We start from the raw sequence: 12,589 nt of genomic DNA on the forward strand, positions 1-12,589 counted from the left end.
ACTCGAATGCGATTCAAAATACATTACATCTGACTATATATGTTCAGATATAAGTCAAACTAAAGTTGTGTTTGATCGAAAACTGTTGAGGTCTGACGATATCTGGCCATGTTTAACTATAATAAATTAAATGTTCGATGATCGATATTCGTCTAATGTGATATAATTAAAAATATAAATATGAATTTATATATTTATACATGGCAAATTAAAGATATTCAATTAAATATCTTTAATATAATTATTGATATAATTTGATATAATTATATAAAAATAAATTATAATAAAGATATAATTTGCAGAAAACAAGTATTTTTTTATAAACAAAAAAGTTAGTTATCTATACTATTATTATAAAGAGACAGAGTTTGTCGGTTTGATTGTTTGTGTTCGATGATCTCGGAAATCAATGGATCGAATTTTTACCAAAAGTATATGAAATAGGGGTAGAATTTCCAGGGGAGTGTTATAGAGTGTATAGTTTTTGTTACCGATTTTCTGGAAACCGGTTTTTTTAATTTTTCTAATTTTTCGAGAAATAATTGACCGAATTTTAAAGAATTGTATATAAAACAGGGGTAGAATTTTCCGGGGAGTGCCATAAAGTGTATAATTTTTTGTTACCAATCTTTTTGGAAACCGGTATCATGTCCACACTGCGGACACTAATGACATACTGCTCTTTTGCTGCACCCTCCTTCATGCATGTGCTTTATAAGTTATAAAGCAAAATCCACGCGCATGAGGGGGGTACAGGGGGGGACAAAGCCCCTCCGATCATGCTTAAAGCGAGGTCCACTTTACACCCGGGCACGCCGAAGGTGTAATCAAACATAAACTTCGAAATACGTAAAATATTAATTATTTTCAAGTCAATATCTTTAAGTAATGTTTTATGGATACATATATAAATAAAATATATTATTTCTGAAGATTTTTGCTTGCTGAAAATGAGCGTCGAGCGTCAGCGTAAAAAGGCACCTTAAGCTCTGCGATTGGGGAATCTCGCTTACGAGGCCGTCACGTGGTGCGTCACCTAGACCGGCGCTTGTTTTTATAACGTGCAAGACGCGACTTTCCCGCTGGCGATAAAAAAAAGTTCGGTTTCGTTCGTGCGTCGTGCGGGCTATGTCTGATGCCATTTTCTCTCGTTGCTCGGCGTGTACTCGTGTTATAGTCAGTTGTGCGGGCTATGCCATTTCCTCTCGTCGCTCGGTATGTACTCGTGTAGTCAGTTGTGCGGGCTATGCCATTTCTGTTAAGAAAGTAATGTTATTCTGGTCTTTTATCTATATAGTCATGGTTCTATAGTGTTATTCTTATATAGTATTCTGTTTGCACAAGCTCGCGCACGAGCCTGAACTCTAGAATTAGATGAGGAAGGAACAAATAAAAAGAATCCGTTTATTGAGAGAGAGATTGCGTTTCGTAATTTATGTAATTCAGAAAAGTCTATATTGGGCAGACCTATACAAAGAATACCAACATTTGTTGCATAGGAGAAGGGAAACTGCCCTAAAACCTTCCCAGTATTCTTGAACAAGATTATACATTAGCTAATATAAAAGACAATATAAGTACAATAAATGCATAAAAGAACAAATAAATGGTTATTATCGAACAGTCCTTTCTTTTAAATTATGACAAAATATACCTTTTAAGTTTTACTGAGGTATTTCTTTATCAAATAAAAAGCTTCATTATAAAAGGAATTGTAATATTATGTTCTCATATAATTTCTCTGGACGTAGTCAAGCTCAGCATTAGTTGTTGTTTTTATAAAGAAAGGATTGTTTGAAACATACACATAAATCAATTCAAAACAAGAATATCAATTCAGCTATAATTTGTATAATCTAGGAAATAATGCATCAATCTTTTATTTGAAATAATGAATAACTATTATCTTTCTATTAAATAATACTATTTGTAGTTTCAATACTGATTGAGTATTACCAAACTCGTGTCTAAATCACGGCAAAGCATTATAATACATCATGAACGACAACAAAAACATAAGCAATAAGTTTCTCACTGAGTTTACTGAATTAAATCTTGTAATAAGAAGTCTTGGATTGACACATTAATTCACCACAGCATAAACGTAAGATCAGATAATGAATAATTCGCAAAATAATCACTAGAATAATATAAAGTAATTGAGTAAGAGCTTTTATAGCAACGCACGCAAACGGTTATTTGATAATTGTATTACAACGCCTGAAACGATTTATATATTTCGTAAAGAACGCATTCGAATTTAGTATGTAATACAAGTGAATGAAACAAATGTCCGCAAATTAACGTAATGAACGATAAACGATATTGTATAATCAATTATAATAAATCAATCGCACAAAAGAAAGAAGTAAAGTTTTGCATTGAAATAAAATGATTTGAAATCAAAGAATTAATTAATTGACTTTTAGACTGAACTCAGTGTTATACAATTGACTCGAAATAAATTGTGCACAATCCTGTAATAAAAGAGGATGTTTTCCTCTCAACCCGCGAAACTTATTATATCTCCTCAGATTAACAAGGATAACCCTCAGATGAGTCAAAGATCCTTTGATCAGGATCTTTATCGTGACATTAGACGAAATTCTAACGTCTCTACTCGAGTTTGTTAAATAATTGGTTACTTTGTGAGTAAATCAGATGAATAATTATAGATAGTCTTACAGACCACGTAACAGACAAATTTCCTCTCGATGTATAAGTAGCTGCTCGTATTCCGCCTGAACAGGCTTCCTCGAACGTTCCAGAAAATGGCTGCCTTCCTTGATCTTTCCACGTGTCGGCATGGCTCGCCGGGACGTATATCCTTGGCTTCCTTTCGGCGACGATCGTAGTTGTCCTCAAGAAGATTCGTACATGATTAACAATTATATTCTTTACTGCACACGGAGAGGCAGATCTCGGCGACTTTACAACTTAACTTCGAAAAGATGACGCAATTACGTATTCGACTCGAACTTATGTATAACGCACGATGTATCACGCACGATGGCTGGGAGACGAATGCTCGCTCGCCCGGGCTGCGCGCCCCTCCCAACATGCTCAAGCATGCGCGGTAAACACGCGCCTCGCCGCCTGGGACGCAACGTTGTCGGCGCCGCTCGCGCGCTTTTTCACCGAACTGCGTAGAATGCGCGGCTTGACCTATCGAATTACAACCGCCACTGATGGCCGCAAAAAAGAACAACACAATCTCTCTCTCTCTCTCTCTCTCTCTCTCTTTCTTTTTCAACTTCAAACAATTCTATCTATCCATGTATATAATCCTAGTTCTAAGTTTTCGCGCTTTTTATTCTTATACAATTGGTACTTCTGTCTGGTCGTTCTCTTCCGTTAAGAAATTAGATACTGAAAAGTCACGTTACGTTGTGGTCTCAGCATATTGTATAAAAGACCACATAAATAGTATCTATTATACAAAAGAATACAGGAATCTCATTAAGTCAATTGCGGAAACCTTTCCAATAACAGGTTATGGGCCCAGGCTACAGGATTGCAGAGAATACGGAAGATACATATCATCGAGGTTAAGTACGAAACTGGCTCAGAATATAAGTAAGAGTAATTTCTACAACGTTGATCCTTTGAACGGCAAAAATTATGAAGCCTGGAAGTTTAGAGTTAAAACAATATTGATTGAGAATAATGTAGAAGAGATGATAGCCGTTAGATATAGCGATGAGAACTATGAGACTCAGCAGCAAAAGGAAGAAGCAAGAAAGAAAGAGAATAAGTGTAAATCTATACTTGTACAATGTATAGATGATACGCAAATAGATATGATACAAGACAAGACAACAGCGTATGATATATGGAAAAGTCTGCAAGATGTACACGAGAAAAAAAGTCTATCCGGAAAATTATTCCTTCGAAAAAAATTAATGTCAAAGAAAATGAATGAAGGAGAGAAGTTAGAGGATTTTCTATCAAAATATGATCATGTTCTGTGCCAGCTGAAATCATCAGGTGCTGAAATAAAGGAAGAGGATGCTATTTGTACGTTACTACTCGCATTACCAAAGTCATATGAAACAATAGTGACGGTCCTTGAAAATATGGCGATGGAGACATTGGACATGAATTATGTGAAGACAAGGTTAAGGATAGATTCTGAGAAGAAGAGAGAAAGGTGACGGCCAGAGTGAACCAACGAAGCCAGCTGCATTTAATACCAACAAGTCAATACGATGTTACAATTGCGGTGAAACTGGACATATCAAGAAACATTGTAAAAAGCCATCTCAAGATCAACCGAATTATCAAGGCAACACATTTAGGGGACCACAAAACAAAAAAGAATCCCACCACACAAACAGAGGAGATAGAGGCTACCGAGGATGGAACAACCAGTCGAATTATAGACATGCTAATTATAACTAACAAAGAAGAGGACGTAATGCCGAAGCGGATAATACGCGTGAAGATAGTATATGCTTTTTGAGTAACAGAGATAGTAACACAGAGGCAGTAAGTAATGATGATATTTCGTTCTTTGTTGATTCGGGATGTACTGATCATTTAGTAAACAACAAAGAATATTTTAGTGATTTTATGAAATTAAATGAACCAATAAAGATAGCAGTTGCCAAAGACAAAAGTTATTTAAAAGCAATAGGTGTAGGAAATATTAATGTCCAAAGTTGTGTAAATGGTAACAAAATCAAATGCACTATCAAAAACGTTTTTTATGTCCCAAATTTGAAGAAAAATCTATTGTCAGTTAGAAGACTAGAAATGTTTAATATAAGTGTAATATTTGAAAAAGGTAAAGTAAAGTTGTTTGATGGAAAGAGAATAATAGGCTTAGGTAATAGAAATAATCTATATGAAATATTTTTTAAAGTTTTTAAAAATGAATGTTTGTATATTAATAAGGAAAATGAAGAGACTAAATTATGGAATAAGAGATATGGTCACATAGGATACTCAAGTTTAAAAGTATTAATAAATAAGAATATGGTTGATGGCATTAAAAATCTAAAACCAAGTAAAGTAGAGTTTTGTGAGTCATGTGTAAATGGTAAAATGACGAAATTACAGTTTGGGAAAAGGCAGAAAAGTAAAAGTATTCTAGAAATACATTCTGATGTTTGTGGACCGATAAATCCAATATCACATGATGGAGATAGATATTTCGTTTCGTTTATAGACGATTACTCAAATTTCGTTTGTGTATACATGATTAAAAACAAAGGTGAAGTATTTAGTAAATTTAAAGAATATATACAAATGGTACAAGCTAAATTTAATAAACGAGTATCAGTTTTGCGATGTGATAATGGTGGGGAGTATGTATCAAAAGAAATAATACATTATTGTAAAAAAATGGCACTTTTATGGATTATACAATACCATATACTCCTCAACATAATGGTAAAGCCGAACGATTTAATCGTAGTTTAGAGTAGGGATGGTACAGATACTCTTGCCCCAGGGATCTCGCTTGCGGTTACGCGGCGTCGGGGGGGCTTTGCTGCCGCGGGGGGAGCGCCGTAAGCGGTGGGCGCGGGGGTCGAGGGACGGTGTAAAGTGTCATCGGAGGGGAGGCTATGCGGGGGGAAACGAAAACTGGGCGAGAGGGGGTGCGCGACGCGAGGAGAACATTTGACGGAAGGTTGGGTGCGGCAGGGCCGCCAACGGGGGTTCGGCGCGGGGCAGGGCCGCCAACGGGGGCTCGTAGCGGGGATTTGGGCATTTTCCGAGAGGGCGCTCGGAGCGGCGCTCGCGCCGTTACCGACGGCGGTTTTGGGAGAATCGCTGGTCGATATTTTTTGTTTGTTTTTATTTTTTCTTTTCTTTTCATCGTTGTCGGTCGCACGCGCGTTCGGGCGCGTCCGAACTCGTTCGAACTCGTTCGAAGTCGCTCGTCTGGACGTTTCGGGGATGGGGGGGAGAACGACGCATTCTAGATGGTTCGTTTCGCGGGGGGGTGTCGCGCGCCCGTTTTTGTCGTCGTTTTTGTTTTGTTTTTTTAACTCTCGGTCCGAAGGTCGTTTCGATCCGCGTCGCGACGGGCAGCACGTGGTTTTCCCGACTCATCGGGATCGACGGAGATGACTCATCGTCTAGTCGTTCGATCGACGCGCGACAATTTTTTTTTCGACGCGCGTTCGAACTCGGCGTCGCGGTCGCTCTCGTCGTTTCCTAATTTGGTCTCGTCTCGCGGTTTTCCTCCTTTTGTCTCGCGGTTTTTCCGCCCGTCCCCGACGCGACGCGTCGAGAGAAAACGAGCGAGACGACTCGTCTCTTCGTTCGCGACAATTTTTTTCATTCACCTCGCGTTCGACCCGTGATTCGCGATTCGCGATAATTTATGTAACGCGCGTTCGAATTCGGCGTCGCGGTCGCTCTCGTCGTTTCCTAATTTGGTCTTGTCTCGCGGTTTTTCCGCCCATCCCCGACGCGACGCGTCGAGAGAGAGAACGAGCGAGACGACTCGTCTCTTCGTTCGCGACAATTTTCATTCACCTCGCGTTTGACCTGCGATTCGCGATTCGCGATAATTTATGTAACGCGCGTTCGAATTCGGCGTCGCGGTCGCTCTCATTGTTTCCTCCTTTTGTTTTTTTTTATTTTTCGTCGGAGGATATCGCGAGCGGTTGTCGTCATTCCGGAAAAATTGCGTCCGGCAGGGGTACGTCTTTCGTTGAGACGACGAACGGGGAAGTATAAATTGAACGGGCGCGCGAACGGCTCGGCAAACGTTTTTTTTTTTTACGAGGATTCTAAAGCGCGGTCGAGAGTTAATATATTTGTAAAGAAAATACGGTATGGGAACGGACGGACGCTATTGCTCGTCGATGGTGCGTTTGCTTCGCGGCAGAGAAGTCGGATTTCGAAACGTACTCGCTGGCGCTGACACGTGGTGTCCCAAGCATTCTAGATCGCATATCAGTAAAAACGAACGCAGGTGAAGTCCCAAGAATTTCAAATTGCATATCGGTAGAACCGATCACATTTAGAGGGCTTTGGACTCATACGTTAAAACATGTTGGTGTATTGTTTCTTGGCAGCGTCCGTAACGTTTACGACGAAGTATTGACGCACGAGTTCTGTTCACAATGTGGAGGGAATTGTAAAATAGGTTTGTGGGATACTTATGATTACACCGAAACGTTAATGTGGGAGGATTCAAGATGGAGATCTTTTTATTTTGATATATAGACGTCAGCGGTGCGAATGTAGCGTCGGCGATACGTCCCAGCCGGAACGCCGTCGTCTATAGACGTCCAATTGATATCTTATAGAGACTGATTTGATATCTATCGACATCTATAGACGTTGAAAAGACGCTAGCATTCGGCTGGGGTACTCGCGAATGAACGATCGCCGTTATCCGTCGTCCGAGGAATCGGACGACGAATTGCGCTGTCGCGAGCCCATGCCTAAGTTTTTGTCCGATTCGGACGACGAATGGGCGAGAGTCGAAGCACCGTTGTCGAGTGCGCGCGCGTCGGTTGCGAAGGAGGACCCGCGATGGAATCTGGCTACCCATCATCTGCGAAGGGAAATCGGAGCGCGAATCCATCGCGAGCGAAAGTGGATAGAGACGACGGTGGCGAACTCCGTCAGGGCGAGAGATTATATGCGTCGCCTGCCGCTCAAGTATTATGTCTATCACGAGTCGGTGTACGGAGGACAGAGCAAGATATATCGGGTTCAAACCGGCTGGTTTCGTCGTCTTTTCGACCGAGTGAAGTTCAACGTTTCCGAGGGTGAATCTTTCTGGACGCGATGCGGAAAGAGTGCGACGAGTTGCTCGCCGCGGACGTCCGCGACGCGGACGGGTACCGCGCGTGGAGACGGCGATGCGACGAGTGTCTCCGACTTCTGCGGGAGCAGTGTCGAGTCAAATGCTCCGGGAAGCGAGGAAACACGGGAGACGTGAGCGCTCTGGTGGCTCTGATAGCGTGATTGGAAGGTTTGAGGGAGGATCTGCGTCGACGATTCGAATGCGCCGTAGGTGCCGGCTTGGACGGAGGGGAAGGTGGTAGCGGCGGCAGCAGCGACAGAGGTTTCTCGTGGATCGAGATCGACGCGGCGTTCCAACGTCGCGTGCTGACCGGCGCCGTGACGAACTCGACGTACATCGAGCCCGCGCGATTTCTCAACGACGCGAAGGGCACCGTGCTCGAAAAGGTCCAGGATAATATGACCAAACACGGGTGTCTGAAGGTCAACGTCATATTCAACGGAGAATTCGTAGCGGACGTTAAGACCGACGTGAAGAGTATCGCTACGCGGAACGAACAGCTCCTCCCGGGGTCCGATTTGGGCGAGTGGTACGATAGGCACGTGCGCGACGAGATTCTAACGCGGTTGGAAGAATTTCAGGAACGCGACAGCGGATGGGCGTTGTCGCAAATATTGAACCTAATCGTGAACGTGAACAAGTGTAATCCCATGCGCGTGGGATGTTGGATGAAAATACCGCTGGGTATAAGACTTAAAAAGGCGGTGGTCAACGTGCCGTCGGAGAACGACACGTGTTTCGCGCGCGCGGTGGTCGCCGCTCTGTACCCCGCCGAGCGGCACGCGGAAAGATGCGGCTCGTATCCCGATTACGCGACGGTGCTGAATCTCGACGGGATCGATTTTCCCATAGATCTGAAAAAGATCGGAAAATTCAAACGTCAGAACGACGTATCGATCAACGTGTTTACAACTCGGGAAGCAATTGAAAAGAAAGCTAAGTTCGGCCGAGGCGCCGACCACAACGCGATCGTGCCTCTGCGGTTGACCGACGATAAGCGGGACAGGCACGTAAATCTGCTGTATCTGCCCGATACGCTGCGCGGCGTCAACAGGGGCCATTTCGCCTGGATAAAGAATCTGTCGCGATTGAATTCGCAATTGACAGCGAAGTACGTTTGGTACGCGAAGTACGTTTGCGATCGGTAGGTAAAAGAAATGAAATGAAAAAAAAAACACGGGGAACAAGGAAAAGACGAGGCGTTATTTTTTTTACATACACGCAGTAATCGCTCGCACGTTATTTCGCAGATGTCTACACTATTTCTATACGCGCGACAAGTTGGCCGTCCACAGCGTCGACTGCGGTCGAATGAACGACTGCGCCGTCGTTCTCCCGAACGAGAGCGACAAGTGGCTGTCTTTCGACAATTACGACAGAAAGGAGCGACTTCCCTTCGTGGTGTACGCGGATCTGGAGTGTCTTCTCGAACGACGGGAGAGGGAAAACGTCGAGGAGGGCCCGAGAACGGAAAGATACGCTTATCAGCGTCACGTACCGTTCAACGTGGGCTACTATCTGTGCTGCACCTACGACGATACCGCGTCCGCGTACAGATATCGTCGCGGCGAGGATTGCGTTTCGTGGTTCGTGAACGAGCTTCGCGTTCTCGCGCGTCGCGTTAAGAATAAATTTTCCGCCAATATAGCGATGATGGAACTTACGGAGGACGAGAAAAGCGAATTTCTGCTCGCGACTCATTGTCACGTGTGCGGGAAACCGTTTCAACCGGAGGACAAGCGCGTGCGGGATCACTGTCACCTAACCGGACGTTACAGAGGTCCGGCGCATTCTCGTTGCAATCTGAATTACAGAAACGTTTACGTGATTCCCGTGTTCTTTCACAATTTGTCGGGTTACGACGCGCACTTCGTCGTCGAGAAAATCGCGAACGATTTCGAGGGCGGGGTCGATCTGCTGCCGCTCACGAAGGAAAGCTACATATCTTTCTCGAAGACCGTTAAGGAAACGCAGACGGACGGGAAGTGGGATCGGTACGTGAGGCTTCGATTCGTGGACTCGTATAAATTTTTAGCGGCGAGTATCGAAACCCTGGCGTCCTATCTGAACAGGGACAAGTTGAGAATCACGCGTTCGGAGTACGCGGATTTGAGCGCGGAAGATCTCGATCTGCTCACTCGCAAGGGAGTGTTTCCGTACGAGTACGTCGACGACGCGGACAAACTGCGGGATACCGAGCTTCCGCCGCGCGAGGCCTTTTACAGCTCCCTGACCGACGAGACCGCGAGCGAGAGCGACTACGAGCACGCGACGAGGGTCTGGCGACGTTTTCGCGTGCGAGATCTCGTCGAGTACAGCGATCTGTATCTCAAGACCGACGTGCTTCTTCTGGCGGATATATTTGAAAATTTTCGGGACGCGTGTTCGGCGAGTTACGGGCTTGATCCCGCGCATTACTACACGTTGCCGGGGTACACGTGGGACGCCATGCTGAGGTACACCGGCGTGCGTTTCGAGCTGCTCACCGACATCGACATGGTGCTGTTCGTGGAACGCGGAATACGCGGCGGCCTCAGTCAATGTTCGCTCAGGTACGCGCGAGCCAATAACAGGCACGTACCGACGCACGACTCGTCCCAGCCTACTACGTATCTCATGTATTACGACGTGAACAATCTGTACGGCTGGGCTATGAGTGAATCGTTGCCCTACGCGAATTTCCAGTGGCTCGACGATCCTGAGAATTTCGACGCGACGACCGTGCCGACGGACAGCGACGTCGGTTACATTTTGGAGGTGGATTTCGAGTACCCGCGAGACCTGCGCGACGCCCACGCGGACCTGCCGTTGTGCCCGACGCGCGACAAACCGCCCGGCAAGCGACAGGAAAAACTGCTCGCCACTCTCTACGACAAATCGCGCTACGTGACGCACTATCGAAACCTGCAGCAATGTCTGCGACTAGGTATGCATTTGACGCGCGTTCGTCGCGTTCTACGATTCGCCCAGTCGCCGTGGCTTCGCGTCTACATCGAGCTGAACACCGCGCTTAGAACGCGCGCGAGCAACGATTTCGAACGGAATTTGTACAAACTGATGAACAACGCCGTCTTCGGCAAAACTATGGAGAACGTGCGCGATCACGTGGACGTGCGTCTCGTGACGCGATGGGACGGGAGATACGGCGCGGAGGCGTTGATCGCTAAGCCGAACTTTCACAGCAGGAGCGTGTTTTTGGAGAATCTGGTGGCGATCGAACTGCGAAGGCTCGAAGTAAAATTCAACAAGCCGATCTACGTGGGTATGTCTATTCTCGAGATATCCAAGACGCGTCTCTACGAGTTTCACTACGACTACATGGTGCCGCTCTATCGCGACCGTTGTCGAATTGCCTACACGGATACGGACAGTCTGATCTATTCGCTGGAGTGCGAAGACGCGTACGAGCGTATGAAACGCGACGTGCACAGGTTCGACACGAGCGATTACGCGGAGAACAACGCGCACGGTATGCCGCGCGTCAACAAGAAGGTGCCAGGTTTGATGAAGGACGAGAACAACGGCGCGATCATGACGGAGTTCGTGGGCCTCAGAGCGAAGATGTACACTTACAAGGTACTCGGACGCGACGACACCAGAAGAATAAAGGGCGTCAAGAGAAACGTAGTCGCAAAGAGGATCACGTTCGAGGATTACGTGGAGTGTCTGCGGAACGCGCGCGAGCTGAAGACGCGCCAGTCGTGCATACGCTCGACGCTGCACGAGGTTAACACCGTGTCGGAGCAAAAATTAGCCCTCAGTCCGCACGACGACAAGCGATACGTGACGTCAAACGGCGAGGAGACGCTTCCGTGGGGACATTACAAAATACCGTTGTAAAAAAAAAGGGGTGAAACAATATTGTACGCTTTAAAAATTGTTTTATCGTAAAAATCAATAACACGTAAGAAACAAATCGACGAATGTGTAAACCTTTATTGACAATAAAGTAAGCGTTGTCTACTAATGTCTAAGTATTTCTTTTTACAACACAGACGCCTTATCTATCCACGAATTGTGCGAACTGTCCATTCCCAACCACTTCACGAACGCTCGATTGCCGCGCTTGCGCAGAACTTTTTCCACGAGATAAACGTCGGGATTGGAGACGCGCAGCAACTCGTGTTCGTAGAATCCTCCGGCTATCGCTTCTTCGCGAACGTCTTTCAGCAGATACGTAACGGGATTGGTCCTTTGTACTTTGGCTATGCGAAAGACCTCGGTGGTCCAATTGGGAGTGTAGCCTTTTTCGAAGATCGTTTTGAATTTGCTCACGCGCACCGGATCGCCGACTCGAAATTTCGCCGGCGCGGCTATCTTCGCGCGACCGTACACGGTGCGCAGCAATTTTTCGGCGACGGTGGGCGTCACGTCCACCGGACGCATTCGGATTGTTCTGTGTTTGCGACGATTGTAATTCGACAAAAGGCGCGGCAGCGAGTCTATCCATCTGTACGATCCCTGGAGCGTGAAGAGCTTCCACATGTCGTTTTTCAGCGTGCGATTGAATCTCTCCACCACCGACGCTTTCATCACCGAATACGTGGAATAGTGATTCACCTCGCGCTCGTCGAGGATTTTGCGCACGTCGGCGTTGTAGAATTCCTTTCCTTTGTCCGTTTGCAGATTTCTGGGGTGTCGCGCGTCCTCGCGAAAGATCTTTCGAAGAGCCGTCGCGACCTCCTTTCCGCCCTTGCTCTTGAGCGGGATCGCCCAGGCGTACTTGCTCAGCACATCGATGACCGTCAGAATGTAATTGTGGCCCGCGTTCGCGCGCGAATAGGGGCGCATCTCGACCACGTCGGCCTGCCACAG

At 45.6% G+C, this 12,589-nt stretch overlaps 1 protein-coding gene across 1 annotated transcript; it reads left to right on the forward strand.

Moving 5' to 3' along the window:
* Positions 1-7,339: 7,339 nt before the first annotated feature.
* Positions 7,340-11,614, forward strand: LOC112459811. Its single transcript, XM_025024140.1, has 3 exons — positions 7,340-7,736; positions 7,985-8,918; positions 9,025-11,614. The coding sequence occupies exons 1-3, from the start codon at positions 7,340-7,342 to the stop codon at positions 11,612-11,614; spliced, it is 3,921 nt and encodes a 1,306-aa protein (XP_024879908.1).
* Positions 11,615-12,589: the final 975 nt, after the last annotated feature.

Source organism: Temnothorax curvispinosus, unplaced genomic scaffold (assembly GCF_003070985.1).
Source record: "Temnothorax curvispinosus isolate PA1 unplaced genomic scaffold, ASM307098v1 QBEX01010146.1, whole genome shotgun sequence".
NCBI lineage: Eukaryota > Metazoa > Arthropoda > Insecta > Hymenoptera > Formicidae > Temnothorax > Temnothorax curvispinosus.